At 37.6% G+C, this 20931-nt stretch overlaps 1 protein-coding gene across 1 annotated transcript; it reads right to left on the bottom strand.

Annotated features, from left to right (window-relative positions):
- Window positions 1–13662: 13662 nt before the first annotated feature.
- On the bottom strand, window positions 13663–19102 carry PTCRA (pre T cell antigen receptor alpha). The gene is made up of 4 exons (XM_051996687.1): window positions 19045–19102; window positions 17471–17791; window positions 16653–16694; window positions 13663–14783 (listed from the first exon to the last, which is right to left on the bottom strand). Exons 1-4 carry the CDS (start codon window positions 19100–19102, stop codon window positions 14617–14619), a joined length of 588 nt encoding a protein of 195 aa, XP_051852647.1. The 3' UTR covers window positions 13663–14616.
- Window positions 19103–20931: the final 1829 nt, after the last annotated feature.

Raw genomic sequence — 20931 nt, 5'->3', positions numbered from 1 at the left:
GAAGTGAACCGGCCCCTGCCTTCAAGGAGCTTACATTCTAGGGAACAACACGTGTACCTGGGCATGCACATGCTTGCAGTGCACACACGTGTGTATGGATGTAAGTATTAAATGTGTGTGTGTTCTATATGTGAACATCCATGTATCTATATACCATACACATATATATACTTATATCTATACATACATGTGGATGTAGATAGAAAATGGATGCAAAAGAGCATATATATACATACATTTGGGGGGGGAGGAAGAAAGAAAACATGCAAGGTAATTATTAGAAATATATGTTTATACAGATGTTTACTGATTGAGATAGATGTAAGGTAACTGTTGGAGGAGGACTGGGTGTCAGCTAAGTCCTCATGTATAAGTCAGTAAATACAGCAAATTAATTAGTATCATACTATGTGCTAAATGGTGGAGGTGCAAAGAAAAGCAAAAGAAAGCTCCTGCTCTTAAGGAGCTCACAATCTAATGAGAGAGATAATATGCAAGCAATTATGGTAAAATAAGCCTCATAAGTTGGAGATAATCAACTGAAAAAAGCACTGGAATTGAGGGGAATTGGGAAAGGCTTCCCTGAAGAAAGTGGGATTTAGCTGGGGCTTCAGAGAAGCCCAGAGGTAGAAAATCATAATCGTTATCATGGATATCTTGTGTTATCATGTAGAGAATCATTCTTCATTTGAGTCTTGAAAGAGATGAGGTTCTAAGAGACAGAGTTGAAGACTATTCTAGGCACTAAGTAACAGCAGGCAGATTAGGGATGGGGAAATGTAGAGAAGGAACAGTAAGAAGGCCAGCTGGAATGGGCCATAGGGAGTGTGAAGGAGAATAATGGATAACAAGGCAGCTAGAAAGGGGCTAGAGTTTACATTTAATTCCAGGGGTGGTTGGAAGCTTTTGGAATTTGTGTGCTTTGGGGAAACCTTATTGGCAGCTATTTGTGGAGGAGGCCACTGCAGTTACTCCAAGTGGGAGCTGGTATCTTAAGGAGGGTGGCAGCTAAATGGATAGAAAAAAAGAGACAAACATAAGAGGGAATAGAAATTTAAAAATAAAAATGAAAAGCTGGGGGGGAGGGGTGATGGGTGACTACGGATTGGCTATGTGGGTTGACCAAGGAATTGAGAATGACAAACCTGGTGATCACAGGTATTGTAATACACTCAGGAGAAACAAGAAAGTTCAGGAAATTCATAAGAGAAGTGGGTTTTGGGGAAAAGATAGTGACTTCTTTTTTTGAACATTTCAAATTTGAAACACTGGAGAAATATTCCATTCAAAATATCTCATAGGTTTGAGTGATCAAGAAGCCCGAGAATGGAGATTTGGCAATTTATTAATATTGCTACAAGTGTACATGTTATTCTGAGTCATTGGTAACTTTGGGGAGAGCAGTGTCTGTATAATGATGAGGTTAAAAAAAAAAAAAAGAAGAGCAAAAAAATGAAAAGTGAAGACAGTGAGTACCATTGGCTTTATCTAGGAGAGATATGGTATAACACCTAGAGAGGATGTTTGAGTTTAACAGAGATGTTTTAAGAAAGGGAGAGCATTGAACATATTTGTAAGCAGCAGGGAATAAACCAGTAGATAGGAAGAGACTGAAGACTAGGGAGACTCGTGGGGAGCATTCTGCTAAAGGGGCAGCTAGGTGGCACAGTTGGTGGACTCCAAGCCTGAGTTCAAATCTGGCCTCAGATAGTTACTAGCTGGTGATCCTGGAAAAGTCACTTAACTGTGTTGCTTCAATTTTCTCATCTGTAAAATGAGCTGAAGAAAGAAATGGCAAGCCACTCTAGTATTCTTGCCAAGAAAACCCAAATGGGATCATAGAGAATTAATTAAATGATTGGGAAAAAAAGTGCCTCAATTCTACAGGAGAAGGAGGGATGGGTGAAATCAAGAGCACATGGAAAGTAGCTTGCAAGGTAAATAATGAAAAAAGGGAGAGAGAATGGGAAATATTATCATGAGGTTATGATATGCTGAAAAGGGAAGTTGAAGAAACTATCCACAACAGTCTTATGAGATAGATATTAATGGTATACTCTATTTTACAAATGAGGAGATTAAGGTTCAGAAAGTTTAATTACTTGCTCATGGTACACATTTAGTAAGTATCAAATGTAGAAGCCAAATCTAGCACCCACCTGATTCCAGTCTAACACATCCCAATCCCAAACTGATGCTGTCCAACCCTCTCCTAGATCACAGTTGTCCCCATCTGGGAATTCTGTGATTTAGTGGAAATAATAATAACTTGCATATACAAATGACACTTTAAAGCTTGTGATTAAGTTTTGTAGATATTGTTACCTCCATTTTTCTGATGGCAATGAAACTGGTAAGATTAACTGATTTACCAAAGGTTTAGTGTCAGAACTGGGCTTCAAACCTGTCTCTCCTGACTACAAATCCATCAATATTTCCATTTCAAGTTCAATTGTTACTAGCTAGTTCTCTAGTCTTGGGTGGATTACGTCTCCTGTTGGAGCTTCAGATTTCATACTATTTATTCATCCATCACATTTGCTTTTGCTCTTGTGTGAGATTAATACGTCATATACCTATTCAGAGATCATCATTCTTTCCATTTACTACAAGCTTCAAAAAAATTGGACAAGTCTATTTATCTACCTAAGGTTCAATTTCTTCTACTCTAAAATGGAGAGGTTATTTTTGGATATAGCATATTCTCTTAAATGAGACTGATACACAGGTTACATGTAATTTAAAAAATATATCACATTTTTTAAAATTCCAATTTGTTTGAAAGATTCTGTGAGAATTTTCCCACTAGTATGAGTTCACTGATCTCTAAGTCTTTTGTAAAATTTGTTGTTGCTTAGTCTTGTTAGATTCTGTGATGCCATTTGGGTTTTCTTGGCAAAGATACTAGAGTTATTTACTTCTGCAGTTCATTTTCCAGATGAGGAAACTGAGGCAAATGGGGTTGAGTGACTTGCTCAGAGTCTCTCTGTAAACTAGTAAAGTGAGTCCAGATTTGTACTTAGGAAGATGATTTTTCTTGACTCCAGGCCCAAGTACTCAGTATAAGTATTCAGCCAGTTACATGAATTTCCTGCCTGTCTTGAAATTAGGAAAACTCATCTTCCTGAATTCAAATCTGGCTTCAGACACTAGTAGCAGTGTGACCCTAGCCAGGTCACTTTACCTTTTTTCCCACAGTTTCCTCATCTGTAAAATGAACTGTAGAAGAAAATGGCAGTATCTTTGCTAAGAAAACTCCCAAAGAGCAGCTAGGTGACAAAATGGATAGAGCACTGACCCTGGGATCAGGTGGAACTGAATTCAAATCCAGCTTCAGATACTTAACACTTACAAGCTGTATGACCTTGAGCAAGTTACTTAATCCCAATTGCCTTGCAAAGAAAAAGAAAATCCCAAATGAGTCAGACCCTGACTGAAAAGAGTGGACAATAACTAAGAATTATTGTGCCATATTTATTGAATTTTACCACATTATTAGAAATTAAAACCTCTTGTTATTGTTAGAAAAGCACCCCTGAAGGGGTTTCAGGGGGTGACCTAATGTGAAGGACTTCTGATCCAGGGAATTGTCCAAGGCAGACAGAGTTTAAGAAACTGTCCAGGCTCAAATACCATGGTGATACCTTGCACACAGAGGGCCAGGTGAGTCCACTGCATCCCTTGACCCTGCATCCAAAATAAGTGTAACCATGGTGTTATGCCTTACTAGCTTTCTCCTCATTTCTGAGGAGTAGGGCACAGTAGAAGGAAAGCTAATTCACAGGACCTGACTTTCAACCCTACCTCTGCCACTTACTATGTGTGTGATCTTGGGCAAATTTCTCCAGATCCAAGTTTCCAGATTTGTAAAACTATGGATTTACACTAGATGACCTGAATCTAAGATCTCTCCCTATCTCTGATGACCCCCAATCCCTGGCTGGAAGCCAGGAGGGACAGATGGTTCTTTCCAACCCTTCCCCCTTCCCTTTAGTCCTATAGCATCCTCCCACCCAGCTCCACATCCACCCAGCCACCTCCATCCAGCACTCGCAGATACCTCATGTTCCGAACACATGCAAAATCCCCATTCAGCCCCTAGCACTTGCCTCTACCTCACTTCCCCCCTTTCCAACCAGCTTGGTTTGGGATCCAGGTTCCCTTGGAGACTGACTTTGAATGGCAGGCTTTTTTCCCCTCCTAAATCAGTTCAAAGCTCTCCATAATTTGACACCTGGCGACAAAAGCAGAAATTCCAAAGGGTTTTTTGGATTTTTTTTTTTTTTTAAGGGCTGGGAATGTTCTTCCCATCCTTTAAGACAGCTCCTCAATCTGAATTACAGAGAAGTTAAATCCCAAGATCCCAAGACCTGCAAGGGACCTTTAAACCTAAGCCCTCTGTTTCCAAATTCAGGGCTCATTTTGTTGTACCAAATTGCCTCATAAATCAGGAATCAGGATAAAGTTTTGGTCTAAGGATAGAATAAGTCACTTGATTGTAGGGGTGAGGGGAAGGTAGGGAAATGGACATGGGAGGTGGGGGGGAGAAAAATGGTAGGGAGAGAGAATGGGGAGAAATAAGATTTGATTTACAAAAATTCTTTATGAACATTCTTCATCTACTTCCTGGTATGAGATAAAATAGGGGAAAAGTATGTTTGCAACACAGTTCTTCCTCTTCCATGCACATCCTACTTTATACTGGCTTGGGGACTTAGAGTTTCACCAAATGCCAACTTTAAAATTGAGTCATCACCCCGAGGTCATCTAAGGGTCAAGAAGAAAGTGGAGTTTGAGGAAAGGAACTCCCAAGTCTCTCCTTCCTCTTTCCAACTATTCTCTCCGTGCTCAGGAATGCACAGTAAAAGCAGATGGAATTTGTAAAAAGGTTCCTAATTCCAAAGTATTGGGGCAAGGATCTGGCAATGGTAGGGAACCCACTTTTATGTGTCCTTTCACTTGTGCACCAGAAGCCTGGGTCTGGAAGTTAGGAGATGGGGAGTGAGAGGTGGTCATGTTGAGAAACTATTCCTGTTGCTGGAGAGACTTAAGCTGTATCTATGATGCTAACAGGGCAATTCCAGGCAACACTCAGATTTTTGTGGTTGTTGTTTAATACTTCTCCTTCCCCCACTTCAATTTAAGTTTATTATTGTTTCTGATTAATAAGCATTTCTTTTTTCCCCTTCACATGCCTCCCTCCAATTGAACAATTAAAAAAAAAGAAAATCTTTTTTAAAAATAGCTTTTTATTTTCAAAATACATGCAAAGATAGTTTTCAACATTCACCCTTGCAAAACCTTGTGCTCCAAATTTTTCTCCCTCTCTTCCCCTTTCCCCTCCCCTAGACAGCAAGTAATCCAATATATGTTAAATACATGCACTTCCTCTATACATATTTCCACATTTATCATGATGTACAAAAAAAATCAAATAGGGGACAGCTAGTTAGTGTAGTGGATAGAGAAATAGCCCTGAAATCAGAAGGACCTGAGTTCAAATGTGACCTCAGACACCTAACATTTTCTGGTTTGTGACCTGGGCAAGTCACTTAACCCCAATTGCCTCAGAAAAAAAAAATCAGATCAAAAAAGGAAAAAATAAAATCTTGATAACAAATATGGACAGTAAAAGAAAAACAAGTTCTAAATTGTTTATGTAAAAAAAAAAAAAAAGTCTTATTCTTCACCCTGAATCCATCATCTCATTGTCAGAGATGGGTAGCATACTTCATTTTCAATTCTCTGGAATCATTGTCATTGTATTAATCAGAGTTCTTAAGTTTTTCAAAATTGTTTTTATCATGTTATCATTGTATACATTATTATCCTGATTTTTACTTTATATCAGTTCATAGGCATCTTCTGAAAAATGTCTATTTTATCATTTCACATGTATCATAACTTGTCTAGTCATCCCCCAATAGGCAGACATTCCATTAGTTTTAAGGTTTTTGTTTTTGTTTTTTGCTACCTTACTCAGGTTTTGTCCAATCCAGATTTGAGAGAGCAAGCAGAATTGAAATTTGGACCAATATAGAATTCCTGCCCATCTCTGAATGGGCTCAATTAAATGTTATAATTCATACTTAAATGGAGCTTTAAATAATTTTCTTTTGATAACTCTGTTAAATGGGTGATACTATTACCTCATTTTTTTTAAACCTGATCTATGAATTCATAGGATGCTTTCAGTGTACAAAAGCAACCTACAATCTTAAGAACGTTGTATGAATGGTGCTGAGAAGTTAAGTTAATTACCCAGAGTATATAGTCAATATATGTCTGAAACAGGACTTGAAGTCAGGTTTTCTTGTCACAGAGGCAATCTCTTTAGCAATGAGCTCTTGCATCTCTATTTCACACATGAGAAAAGTAAATTATAGAGAGCATGACTGACTTGTCCAGGCTTGTATAGCTAATCGTTGTTAGAGCAAAGATTTGAACCCCGGACTTGGGATTTAATGCTTAAGTGTTCTCACTACCTCCCACAGCATTACCTTGCCAAGTGCACATGGCTTGCAAACGATTGTAATTAGGCTTCCAACCAAGCCTGAGGCTTTTTTGCATGTGACTTTGTAGACAGAAGAAACATGTGATTCTGAATTGGCAAGGATAATGCTGAACATGAAGCAACTCTGTGAACCTCATTTGTGAGTTAGTGGCAGAGCTTTTGAGGAGAGAAACATCTGTGTTTCCAGAATGTCTTTGGCAGACACACACACACACACACAAGCTGCAGACATGTTGGGGGAGCAGGCCCTTCAGGGTATTTCTAGTTTGCTTCATTATAAACTGCAAAATGGACCTCTTTAGTTGAGATTGAGCTCTCTTGGTTTGAGCTGAGATCTCATCTTACTCTCAGCTAAAGAGCTCATTCACTCTGGTACATTCTTTGGTATTGTCTAGTTTAAATAAGTCTCTATTTCTATTTTCTGTTTGCTTGAACATATGGCTTTATTTGCTATTTATGATGGTCTTTTATATAATTGGCATTTGGTAAGAAAGAGCTAAGCTAGGGAATATAAGATCTGTTCTCCCATATAAGTGCAACCAGAAAAGCAGCTTTTCTTCTGAGCCACTCTTAACCCTAGACTACTAATATTCAAGAAGACAGATTTTTATTTTAGTCTGATATTTCTCTTAAAGATAGGCAAAAGGAAGAGCAAATGTCCAGTCATAGTTCTACTCCTGTTTCCCTCAAAGTAGGAATGGTACTCTTCTTTTTTGAGTAGAATGGACCATATTCCAAAGGTAATTATCCCTCCACCCTTGAGCTGTGTCTATGTATTTAGATAAGCCATATAAATATACATATCTTTTGTCTTCACAAATAATCCACTATATAGCAAGTGCTATACAGATATAAAATCATAGATTTCCTCCTGGCAAAACTAACTTGCTCTTGCTCCCTTTAAATTTCATTTCTTTAGAATATGAGCTCCTCAAGTCAAGAATCCTTCATGAATATCTTTGTATCTACCCACAGGCGTTATAAAGAAGCTTAAGGAGGAAAACAACATCAGTAGGGGAGTGGTGATGGGATAGGTGTCATTTTCATTCGGAAAATTATGGGGATGATAAGTAGGACATTTGAGGGAGTAAGCTGATTTGATATAATTTGATCTTAGTTCATGCTTCCAGAATTGGAGGGGTGAGGGGGGATGATGCTCAAGTTGTCAGCCAGGGGGAGGAAATGGCTAGAGAGAATGAAGGGGAAATGAAACATGGCTTTTTAAAAAAAGAAACTATAACAAATGTAGACAGTCAAAGAAAAAAATTCCCACATTGGTTATATTACCAAAAGGGGTCAAATGGGGTGAGGGTGAAGAAGGGACATTACTATGTGAAGGAATACTAAAAAAAGATAATCATATCAATAAGTTAAAAGGATCAATAAAACATTTTAAAAGGAAAAAGATGGTAATCCAGGAATACTTGTTGAATGACTGAATGTATGGTCCTAATGAAGCCAAGTTGGGACATCTATCTCAGATAGTTGCTGTGAAGGTTAAATGAGATTATGGATGTAATGTGCTTTGCAAAGCATAATGCTTTCTATAACTATGAGCTGTCATTATCATTATCATCATAATCTTAAGAATGACCCTTCTTCCACCTCCAGAGAAAGGACTAATGGAATCTAAATGCAGATTGAAACATTTTAAAAACTTTAAAAATTTTTTCTTTTCTTTGTAACATAGCTAATATAAAGATATGTTTTATATAATTGCATATGATATCAAGTTGCTTGCCTTCTCAAGGGGGGGAAAAGGAGGGAGGTAGAAAATATAGAACTCAAAATTTAATATTTAAAAATATTTTGTTTCCCCCAATTATATATAAAATTTTTTAACATCCTTTTTTTTTAAGTTTTAAATTCTAAATTATATGAGCAATCATGTAAAACATTACCATATTAGTCATTTTGTGCAAGAAGATGAAAAAAAGGAAGGAAGGAAGGAGGGAAAAGAGGAGGGAAGAAGAAAAGAAAAAAAATGAGGAAGGAAAAATGGAAGAAAGGAAAATAGTATGTTTCTGTGTTCTGGGTTCAGACTGTGTTCAGACAATATTATTTCTTTTTCTGAAGGCAGATAGCATTTTTCATCATGAGTCCTTTGGGATTGTCTTGGATCATTGTTTTGCTGAGAATAGTCTAGTCGTTCACTATTCACTATACAAGATTGCTGTTATTGTGTATAATGTTCTCTTGGATCTGCTCACTTTATATAGTTCATATACATCTTTTCGGGTTTTTCTGAAATCATCTTGCTTGACATTTCTTTTTTTTTTTTTTTCATACCCACTAGGTCTTTATTTTTTCTTTGTAACATTTCATTTTTAAAAATTATTGTAGCTTTTTATTTACAAGATATATGCATAGATAATTTTTCAGCATTGACAGTTGCAAATCATTTTGTTACAACTTTCCCCCTCCTTCCCTTCTCCCCCTCCCCCAGATGGCAGGTTGACCAATATATGTTAAATATGTTAAAGTATAAGTTACATACAATATACATGTCCAAACAGTTAATTTGCTGTATAAAAAAAGTCGGACTTTGAAATAGTGTACAATTAGCCTGTGAAGAAAATAAAAAATGCAGATGGACAAAAATAGAGGGAGTGGTTCATAGTCATCTCTCAGAGTTCTTTCTCTGGGTGTTTGCTTGACATTTCTTATAGCACAATAATATTCTATTATAATCACATACCATAGCTTATTTAATCATTTCCCATTTGATAGGCATCCCCTCAATTTCTAATTCTTAACTACCACAAAAAAAGAGCTGCTATAAAGATTTTTATGCAAATAGTCTTTTTCTTTAAAAAAAAAAAAATCTCTTTGTGATACAGACCTAACAGTGGCATTGCTGGACAAAGGATATGCACAGCTTTATAGCCTTTTGGTTATAAGAACTTAAAAATGTTTTAAAATGTTAAAAAATTGTCTTTACAGCAATTCCAATAGACTTGAGAGGGAAAGAATTATCTGTCTCCAGAGAGAGGACTTTGGAGACTGAATGTGGATCACAAACATAATATTTTGTTTGCTTGTTTTTTCTTTCTTTCTCATTTTTCTTGGCCCTTTTGATCTGATTTTTCTTGCACAGCATGATATATGTGGAAATATGTTTAGAATAATTGCACATGTGTAACCTATTTTGGATTATTTGCTGTCTAAGGAGGTAGAGAGGAAGGGAGAAAAAATTGGAACACTAGGTTTTGCAAGGATAGATGTTGAAAACTATCTTTGCTTTTTGAAAAAAATAGAAAGCTCTTATTTTTAAAATTGCCTTTACATGTAATTGAGAAAAAATTAATTAAAAGAAAAAAATTATCTTTTTTGTCTTGAAAGCAGCTATTAATCCCTTTTCTGCTGATGAACCTTTACAAGGAGAATAGAGACTCCTCCAAATTTTTTTTCTATCATTCTTGTTGTTACTAAGGGAACTCAATGATTCAAGCCTAGTCTCCATCTCTTTTCAGTTATCCCTCCTACTCTCTGATGTGAAGCTGAACACCCAGAATCCCCATAAGCACCTTCCTCACAAGTTCTTGGGCCATCTGGTCTTCCTGATAACAATAGGCGTGAGGAGAGGTTGCCTTGTGCTGTAAGAATATTGGAGCAGGAGTTTAGAGAGTCAGGTCCAAATCCTGCCTCTTCTATTTACTATCTGTGGGATTTGGGGGCAAGTCACTTCACCTCTTTTTGCTTCAGTTTCCTCATTTGTAAAATGACTCATGTATTCTCTATTCTCACAGTGGTTATAAACTCTACAATTCCATCAGAATGTTACCTGTGATTATTATTATTATTATTATTATTGTCAGGATAGGGAGAACTGAGAACTGCTTTTTTTTTTTTTTAAATTTTATTTTATTTAATAATAACTTTGTGTTGACAGAATCCATGCCAGGATAATTTTTACACGACATTATCCCTTGCAATCACTTATGTTTCGTTTTTTCCCCTCCCTCCCTCCTCCCCCCCCCCCCAGGATGGCAAGCAGTCCTAGATATGTTAAATATGTTGCAGTATATCTAGATACAATACATATTTGCAGAACCGAACAGTTCTCTTGTTGCACAGGGAGAATTGGATTCAGAAGGTAAAAATAACTCGGGAAGAAAATAAAAAATGCAAATAGTTCACATTCATTTCCCAGTATTCCTTCTTTGGGTGTAGCTGTTTCTGTCCATCATTTCTCCAATGAAACTCAGTTAAGTCTCTTTGTCAGAGAAATCCACTTCCATCAGAATACATCCTCACACAATATCGTTGTCGAAGTGTATAATGATCTCCTGGTTCTGCTCATCTCACTCAGCATCAGTCCATGTAGGTCTCTCCAAGCCTCTCTGTATTCATCCTGCTGGTCATTCCTTACAGAGCAATAATATTCCATAACATTCATATACCACAATTTACCCAGCCATTCTCCAATTGATGGGCATCCATTCATTTTCCAGTTTCTAGCCACTACAAACAGGGCTGCTACAAACATTTTGGCACATACAGGTCCCCTTCCCTTTTTTAGTATCTCTTTGGGGTATAAGCCCAATAGAAACACTGCTGGATCAAAGGGTATGCACAGTTTGATAACTTTTTGGGCATAATTCCAGATCGCTCTCCAGAATGGCTGGATTCGTTCACAACTCCACCAACAATGCATCAGTGTCCCCGTTTTCCCGCATCCCCTCCAACATTCATCATTATTTTTTCCTGTCATCTTAGCCAATCTGACAGGTGTGTAGTGATATCTCAGAGTTGTCTTAATTTGCATTTCTCTGATCAATAGTGATTTGGAACACTCTTTCATGTGAGTGGTAATAGTTTCAATTTCTTCATCTGAAAATTGTCTGTTCATATCCTTTGACCATTTATCAATTGGAGAATGGCTTGATTTTTTTATAAATTTGAGTCAGTTGAGAACTGCTTTTGCTTTTTAACCATGCCTCACATGAGGAAGGAAGTGAGTTCCCAAGGTTATGAGAATTTCCTCTCTTTTTTTAATTAAAAAATTATTTTCAGTTCTTAATTTCTACCTTCCCTTTAGCCCCTTTCCACCCATTGAGAAGGAAAAAGATATGATACTCATTATACATATAAAATCATGCAAAACATGTTTCCATATTAGCCATGTTGTGAAAAAGAAAAAACCAAGAAAAATAAAGAAAAAGAAAATATGCTTCATCCCGCACCTAGATTTCTAGTTCTGTCCCTGGAAGTAGACAGTGTCATGAATCCTTTGGAATTGTGGATCATTGTGTTGATTCAGAATAACTAAATCTTTCCCAGTTGGTCATTGTTACAATATTTCTGTTACAATGTTCTCCTGATGCTGCTTAGAGGAATTTTTTTGAAGTCAAGTTATATTCCTCTCTACTTCTCTCCCTTTATACACATTCCCCAACCACTAATCTTATATTCTGGCCTTAGAGAATATATTCATTCATCCTGATTAATAAGATCGTAATGGTGCAGCAGAAAGAGGCCTGTATTTGTAATCAAAAGGGCCTGAATAAAATCATAGTTCTGTTATATCTGTGTTATTCTGGACAAGCCACTTCAATCCTCTCTGGGCCTCTGCTTTCTCAGCTGTAAAAAGAAGCAGTTGGGCTATTTGACCTCTCAAGGTTTTCAGCCATAAGTCTGATATTCTTTAGTGAAGAGTAGTTTTCAGCTTTGTGGCTTTAAGGTTTCCTTTCCCTTCCTAACTGCTCAGTTGTTAACTTAGAGGCACTAGAACACTCTGGACCATTGTAAATTCAACAATTCTCTTTGGTAATGTGAATAACCTTCATAGAGTGGATAGTTAACTTAATTTGGCATTTCAATATTGAGACATCCTAAAGGGAAACACAGCTGAATATGGGATGACCTCATTCCCCAATCAGCTTCCTTTGAAAACTTCCCATCAAGTCTACACAAGGCTTTGGCTCAGTACCATGCTCATTTAAAATATCCAGGGGGATCGATTCTCTGTTCCTCTGTTCCAACATTCCTTCTTGCTATTTTTTCTCCTTTCTCTGCACAGTGCCAGAGCTAGCAGACCATCTACTAATCCAATATCATTTTACAAAGGAGGAAACTGAGCTCTCAAGGATTCCTTACTCCCTTTTCTCTGACGCTTCCCAAAAGCACTTCTCTAGGCTCTATTCTTCATCTGGAACTTTCCACCTCTGCCTAATACAAGCTAAGCCATAGAACATAGAGTTCCAGAGCCTGATGGGGCTTTTAGAGATCCGATCTGCTAGTCAAAGAGACCAGCTTTTAAAAATATCTCCTTTATCTGTGCTGACTCTCATTCATATTTTTCCTTTCATTCCAGCAGCTCGGGAAATCTCTCTTGTAAGAAGTCTTTGTAGAAAACATCTGATGACAGATTTAGAACTGGAAGGGACCTTGGAGGTCATCTAACCCACTCCCCTCCCTCCTTTTAAAAATACAGATGAAGGATTCAAGTTTCAAAGGTTAAGGGGCTAGACCAAGATCAGACAGGATGTAAATAATAGTATAAGGGTTTGAACCAAGGTCTTCCGGCTCCAAATTTAATGTTCTTTTCACTATTGAGAAGAGAGGTACAATATATACTTTCCTTATGTAATTTAGCAAAAGTCTGATATTAAATGATCAAGTCTCTGTTAATAAAGAAGCATAATATCAGTTTTTCTTTTGTTTGTCTCTTTGTTATTCCCTTTGGACTGCTCCCTTCCCACCATTATTTGGGTATTGTCATTCTTTCCCAGGACTTTCTAGGGTAAATTTCTCTCTAGTTAAGACTTTCGACTCTGCTCCTGGGAGAATGGTTTTGCTTTCAAATCTGTAAAAAATAAAATTTTAAAAAGCCCAAACAAGAATGAGGTGTTTGAGGTTATATCCTTTAAAAAGGTTAGTTCAGCTCAATTATATAACTCACTTCACTAGGATTGCTGACTCATATGTGTCGAGGTATTGGTCTGGATCCTTTGTTTGGGGGAAAGTATAAAAATATAAATCAATAAAACCTCTTTCATTCATTCTGTCCCCAGTTTTGCCAGAAATTTTCTAGTCATAATAAGATCTATCCCTTTCCCTGTATATCTCATCATCCAATGCTACTTCTGGGTTTCATTTACCCCAAGGACACAGACATATAAACCAATAATTCAGTGAATTTATTATCTCAGAGAAATGATTTTCTTTTCAAAACAAATGGCAAAATGGAAAGCAATACAAAATCCTGAAGAACAAATTAAGAAGCAAGTTCATCTCTCCCTTGAGAGAATGGGAGAATGGAAAGGGAGAGTAGAAATCACCAGTTCTGTCTAGCAGCACAATGGGTAGGGCACTCTGCCTGTATTTTGAGCAACTCCTGCTCAACTCTGGTCACATCCTCTTTGTACCATGTCAAAGCCTCCTCTTCTCCATCCCTGGGCTGCTCTGCTTGCCTGCTCCAGTGCCAGGGGTAGTATCTTAAAACATTGTCACTGAGTCAAGGCTTGCCGAATTTTTTTGAGTTCCATTCTCACTCCTTGACAGCTCCCAAGGGATGCAATATTCCATTGTGTATGAGGTTAACCTCCTGATTCCATTTTGTATACTTTATATGCATCTATATGTGTCTGGGGACTCCTTAAGAGTTGATGTTTGAGAGTGTTCCTAGTGGAGTGCAAAAGACTTAGGTCCTGACCTCAGAAACCTTGAAGTCTGATGGGGCATACATTGCTTCTTCTCAAGTAAGAGAAATTACAGGTTTGACTGCCTAGAAGTAGTCAAAGTGAATACATTTACACAACTAAATATAGGAGCTCATTAGGTTGGGAAACATTTAATACCTCCTATAATTTCACTCAAGAAGGTTTCATGGAGGATGTTGATCCTGAATAGAACTTTACAAGAAGGAGTGAGTAGTCTGGTGGCTGGAAATGAAGGTTATTCCAAGAATTGCGGAAAATATTATCATTGTATTCCCATAAGGTAAAGATAGGGCAGTCATATGCTCAGAATCCCCATCTTTCAGCCTCTCTCTACAGGACTCAAAATTCTTTTCTTGTTCAATCAAGATCTACTAACATCTTCATACAGTGGAGGCAGGAAGAAAGCCATTTTTACGTGTTGGTCCTTAATCCTAAGAATTAAATCCTTGATCCCTTAGGATGAACCTCAAGATCATTACTGTGTGTGGTTGTGATCCTCAGAGCCCAAAGGTGGCTGCAGGTCATTAGCACATCAAATATAAGCAGCTTGAAGAGGATCAGCCGAATGGCCCCTAGCATCAGTGTCTGAGAGACACCATGTGGTCCTGGTGGAAGAAACAAAAAGTCAAGAGATGCCTGGGACAAGGCAGTTTGGGAAATATGTTTCCCAAATGATTAAACCGTGTATGTCTTTTAACCCAGCAATACAAATACTAAGCTATACAACAAAGAGCCATTTTTACATGTTGGTCCGTAATCCTAAGAATTAAATCCTTGATCCCCCTAGGATGAACCCCAAGGTCATTACTGTGTGTGGTTGTGATCCTCAGAACCCAAAGGCTCTGAGAAAGAAGAAATATACAAAAATATTTAAAGCAACTCTTTTTTTTGGTGGCAAAAAACAATAAATGAATGGGATAACCCCAATATTGGAACTGGTTGAATGTAATGGAATATTATTATGCTGTAAAGATGAAAGTGACAGTTTCAGAGAAATCTATGAAGACTTGTATAAATTGATACAGAATGAAATGAGTAGAACCAGGAGAATAATTTATTTAATAAGAACATGTAAAGACAAGCAATTAAGTGGCATAGAGACCGAGTTCCAGGCCTAGAATTAGAAAGACCCTGAGTTCAAATCCAACCTCATATACTTACTAGCTGTGTAACCCTGGCAAGTCACTTAACCTGTTGATCTCAGTTTCCCCATCTGTAGAAGGAGCTGGAGAAGGAAGTGGCAAACTACTGCAGTATCTCTGCCAAGAAAACTCCAAATGATGTCACAGAGAGGTAGACCCCACTGAAAAATGACTGAATAACAAAGACTTTGAAGGCTTAGAAACTCTGATCAATGATTCCCTCCCATTTTACATGTAAGATAGTTGTTCTCTGATCCAACCCTAACTCCTAACGCCCAGAATGTAATTACAAGGTGTTAAAGCAGCTGGTAAAGAAGTATCTATACTATATTCCCTTTGGGATACGAACTATATTTCTTTGAATTAATTAAAGGGACAAACCTTATCGAACAAGCGGGATTTTAAAGAGCTAAAGAACAAAGCTTTAGTTCCCAAGGAGTCAAGGTTCAGTTACATTTTGTGAAGAGGCTGTGCTATGCAGGTCTCTGTCCTCTATCCCTCCCTCTTCTCTCCATTAGGGAATGTCATGGCATCTAATAGTGACTTGCTCAGAGGAAAATAGCTTATCTGGCAGGTCAAAAGTTGGTCAGTTTGGAAGAATATGAAGCACAATTGAAGGAACAAAGACACACACTCCAGAAAGACATAGATACAGAGGGGAAAAGTAACTAAGAAAAAGGTTCTTTGGCAGCAGAGAACAGAGCTGGCTATAGAGAAGATCAGATTTGGGGAGCCTAGCATTGAGAACTCTAAAAAATTATAGAGGAAAAAGGATTTCCAGGTCCCAAAGTGTCATGAATTTTAAGTTGTCTCCCCCCTAAGTGTGCCTCAATACCAGTGTACTCATGTAGTTCACTCTTCCTGAGGTTCCTGTGTGTGATTAAGGGAGAATGTATTACAGATCTACATGGGAAATGTTGCATAGGTACTATTCTTAATATTCAATCTGAATAAAGGCCTCTGCTAAGAGTTAATTGTTTCTACTGAGTGCCTATTGATGGGAAGCATGCAGATTGAAATTCATTAGTTATATTAGTAATAGAGCAGCCCTACAGATTACTCTTTTGAACCTTGAATTAGTTAATAGTCAATCTCTGGACAGCCAGCCCTCAAGTCAGGTTAGGAGAGTGTCCAGAGGGAATACTATATACAGATGAGATAAGTGAAGAAGCTCAGATGGGGTCAGTACTTGACCCCAGGGTTACCAAGTGAGTCAACATAGTCTCATACTGCCTTTGATGAGGAGACTGATTATTATCACCCAAATCACTTTAGTTTCAACAGGACACAGGTGCCTGGCCTCCAGATTTCACCATCCATCCAATTACTCACCAGTAGTTAACTCCTGTTGGCACTTTTCCGCCTTGGGCTCACCTGCCAAAACCAAAGAAAAAGAGTTTGCATTCAGCTAATCTTTAAGCTCTTTATAGACAGGGACTTCTGCCATGTTTCTTTGTATCATGAGCATAATATTGGAGAAAGTACCTTGGATTTAGAGTCAGAGAACTTAGATTCAAATTTTTGCTCTTCCATAAATTCATGGGACCTTAGACAAACTATTTAACGTTTCTATATCCCAGCTCTCTCATTTGTAATATGGGGGAAGGGAAGCTAGATTAAATTGCCTCAAGGCCATTTTGGCTCCTCAAGGCCACTGTAAGACATGCCATAGATGAGGGGCCTGAAACATAATAAATGTTTGTTGGAGGCAAAATTACCCCAGTGAGTGAGAATTCCCTTGCTCAGTTCTCCTTTCTCTCAAGAATTTTCCTTAGTCTCTCTTGCACCCACAATAATACTGTGTTGAAAATTTTTTCCCCAAGTACTTTCACAGGTCGTCTAATGAAGATAACAGCTCTGTGAAAAAGACATTTTAGGTATTATTTTTTTGTACCTGACAGATGGGGCATATTAGGTTCACGGAAGAAAACTGACTTAAGGTGAAATAGCAAATTAATTCTGGCTGATCTAAAATACATTCAGCTTGGAAATTGTAACTAATTATCCAAAGTGAAGAATGGCACTTTCCCAGACGGTGGAGTTTCTTGGAAGAAGGGGGTCAAAAGGAGGGAAAGTATCAGGAGATAAGGGATCTGACAATGCCTTAAACTCTAGAAGCTCCATCGAGACAGGGTCTTAGTTTTCCATACCAGATAGCTGAAGAGGACGAGTGCTTGGGCCCTGGGGCTGCCAGCCTGGCCCTGTGTGGCAGACCAGAGGCTCCCAGGAAGCCAGCTCCTCAGCAGGGAGGGAAAGCTGGGCCAGGCTGCTCCAGGTACCATCCCCAGCTGGTGAGGGACCATAAGTGAAGGCATCCAAGGTGGTGCCATTGCCAGATGAGAACCAGATGGAACCATCCGCAAACGAAGGAGAGATGTCAAGAACCAAGCAGATCACCAGCGTCTTCTGTTGCCCATCTACCACCTGGGTGAGCGGGGGAGCCATGGAGGGGAAGGGAGCAGTACACATACCTGGAGAGGGACACATGTGTGAGATGGCATTGACTTGAAAGACCCGACTGAGTTCATGTCCCATTTCAGAGACTTATTAGCAGTGATTCATTTAACTTTTCTCAATCTTAGTAAAAGGGGAATAATAATAATAGTGCAGAGTTCTTGTGAGGGTCAAAAGAAATGAGTTAAGGGCCTATGCAAATCTTTAAGTTCAATAAAATGCTAACTATTATTATTAAATTTGGAAAGTCAGGCTCTATACTCTCAAAAGTTCTTCCCAGTTCTTACATTTAATAATCTGTGCTCCCACATTCCATGTTCTAAGGTCCCATCTAGTCTCAATATTCTATATTCTGTGCTTTGACATTTATATTCTAGGTTCCAGTTTTATAAAGCCATAGACAGAGGTCTATGAATTCTTCACCACTTATCCATTTGTAGATTCAAGACTAATTTTATCTCCACCACCTTCCATGAAGCCTTCCCAGATTACTTTAGCCTATATTGATTTCTTTTTCCTCTGATCTCCCTTTTTTTTTTTTAATTAAAATTTTGGAGGTAAGTGGTATTAAATGACTCATCCAAGTTCACACAACTAGTAAGTATCTGAGGTCAAATTTGAACCCAAATCCCCTGGACTGTGATGGACCTCTATCCATTGTGTTGACTTCCTTTTTACTTTTGGATCTATATCACACCATCTCTAATTCAATTTTTCCTTGTCTCTATTGTTTTCTTGTATTATGTATATGTGTTCTGACACAAATAGACTCACTTCCCACAGAGCAGGAAGAGACGAGGAGTTTGGAGGAACATTGGGAATAGTAGTCCAGTTTGGCTGGAATTATAGTGTCAAAAGGAGAAAGGTGAAATAAAGAAAGTTAGGTTAAGACCAGACAGTTGAAAGCCTTGAATGCTAGGCTTAGAAGATGGTTTTTGTTTTAAAAGTAATAGGCAATCAATCTGGTATTGATAGAGATGATAGAGTGACTTCAGGCTGGATCTAAAACCTCCCTACTCTCAACTGTTTGCTTTTAGTATTCAGGATCAAGAGCATGGGAGCCTTCTCCTGCAGAGCATGGTACCTAGGGTGGCAAGGAAAAGAGACTAAGTGAAAAAAGGAGACCTATAGGATTCCTACAGGAACCTTAGAAGAGGAGTTCAGTTGTCCCATTTCCTATCCCCAACCCATGCTGAGGGCATCAGGCCAGAGGAAAACCCAGAAAGACAGGAAAGAGAAGGCTAGACCAAGCAGGGAGAGAGGGACTCACCTGTGGGAAGAGCTGGGGTTCCCAGGGTCAGGAGAAGCAGCAGCCAGGGCTTTGCCATGGTCCAGCTTGAGAGGTGAAGGTGCTACAGCTGTAGCTCCCTCCCTAAGAGGTGGGAGGTGGAGATGGCATGCCACGTTGCCCACAAAACTACCTTCCACACCACAGACCCAGCTGCAACTGAGCTGCTCTAAACCAGAGCTATTTCCCAGAAGTTGACTAGCCCCTCCCTCTAATCTCTACCCTTTTCCTAATCCTATGCCTGGGAACCCCAAAGAAATGTCTCTCACTCTAGGTAGGAATGGCTCTCTGACCAATCCATCTGTAAGTCTCAGTGGTCAATTTCTTTCAAGTTTGAAACCTCCACCCTGGAATTGTGTGCAACAACATAAATTCAGTATTATTTAGAGTTGGAAGGGACCTCATCTAGTCTAATTCCTTCATTCAAAATCTTTTAAAGTTAAATTAATTTTTTAAATTATTTTTTAAATGTTTGTTTTTTTATTATTTTGTATTAATTTATCATAAGCCAAACATAACATTATATTTATTAATTTATTAACACTTCTCATTTATTTATTAACAACTAATATTTATTAATATAATTATATTGTTTATAACAGTAAGTATTAATTTGTTATTAAATAAAAATAATTTTCAATAAGTAAACATTTATTTCCTCTCCCTCTCTCTCAATTTAAAATAAAAAGGACAAACAAAACCCTTGTATCAAATAAGCAGAATTAAACAAAACAAGTTCCTACACTGTCCATGTCCAAAAATGTATTTCACACTACATCCTGAATCTATCACTTCTCTGTTAAAAGGATACTTGATCATCAGTATATCATCTGATCATCATCTGAAATCAAGGTTGGCCATGATGTTGATCAGAGATAAGTCATCTTTGTTTTTATAATGTTGTTATTGCATAAATCGTTCCCCTAGTTCCATTATGTTGCTGTGTAAGTTCATAAAAGTCTTCCTAGATTTCTTTGAACACATCCCTTTTGTATTTTTTTTTAAATAGTGTTCCATTATATCAGCTTTTGCAGCTCTATTCAGTCTTTATACCTCTTGGCTCTCAGTAAACCTTCCAATAATCCCTGTTCAACATGAAATGTTCTATAGTTTAACAGAGCACATGCACATAAAAAATAAAATAAAGATATCAATGAATGATTTATGGAGAAACTTAATTTGTTATGTAATGATATGTGTAGTATCACAAAATTTTTAAATGTTTATCAGAACACCGTCAAATTACTTAATGAAGCCTTTGATTCTGTTTATCAACCAACAGTTTTATTCCTACTATATAGTTTTTGAAAGAAAACGAAATATATCATGCTCAGTTTTCAATTTTCTTCTTGCTTTAGATTTGATTGAGAATAGTTAGTCAGTGCTTGCCTTCTGAGGAGGGGGGTGGAGGGAGGGAGGGGAAAAATCGGAAGAGAAGTGAGTGCAAGGGATAATGCTGTAAAAAATTACTCTGGCATGGGTTCTATCAATAAAAAGTTATTTAATAAAAAAAGATGCATGTTGAAAATTATCTTTATATGTAATTTCAAAATAAAATACTATTAAGTTTTTTTTAAAAAAAGAGAATAGTCAGTCAATAAATATTTATTAAGACTGGTGATGGAAAATGACATCTACATCCAGAGAAAGAACTATAAAAACTGAATGCAAATCAAAGCATATTATTTTCTTTTATTATTATTATTTTGTTTCCCCGTTACATGTAAAAACATTTTTTTTGTTATACACGTCCATTCATTTTTTTCAAAATGTATTTCCATATGAATCATGTTGGGAGAGAAAAATCAGAACAGAAAAGAAAAACCATAAGGAAAAAAAGGTGAAAATAGTATGTGTTGATCTACATTC

Source organism: Antechinus flavipes, chromosome 4, assembly GCF_016432865.1.
Source record: "Antechinus flavipes isolate AdamAnt ecotype Samford, QLD, Australia chromosome 4, AdamAnt_v2, whole genome shotgun sequence".
Classification (NCBI taxonomy): domain Eukaryota; kingdom Metazoa; phylum Chordata; class Mammalia; order Dasyuromorphia; family Dasyuridae; genus Antechinus; species Antechinus flavipes.
Note: the sequence above shows the minus strand (reverse complement) of the source record. Positions and strands in the feature narration are given on the sequence as shown.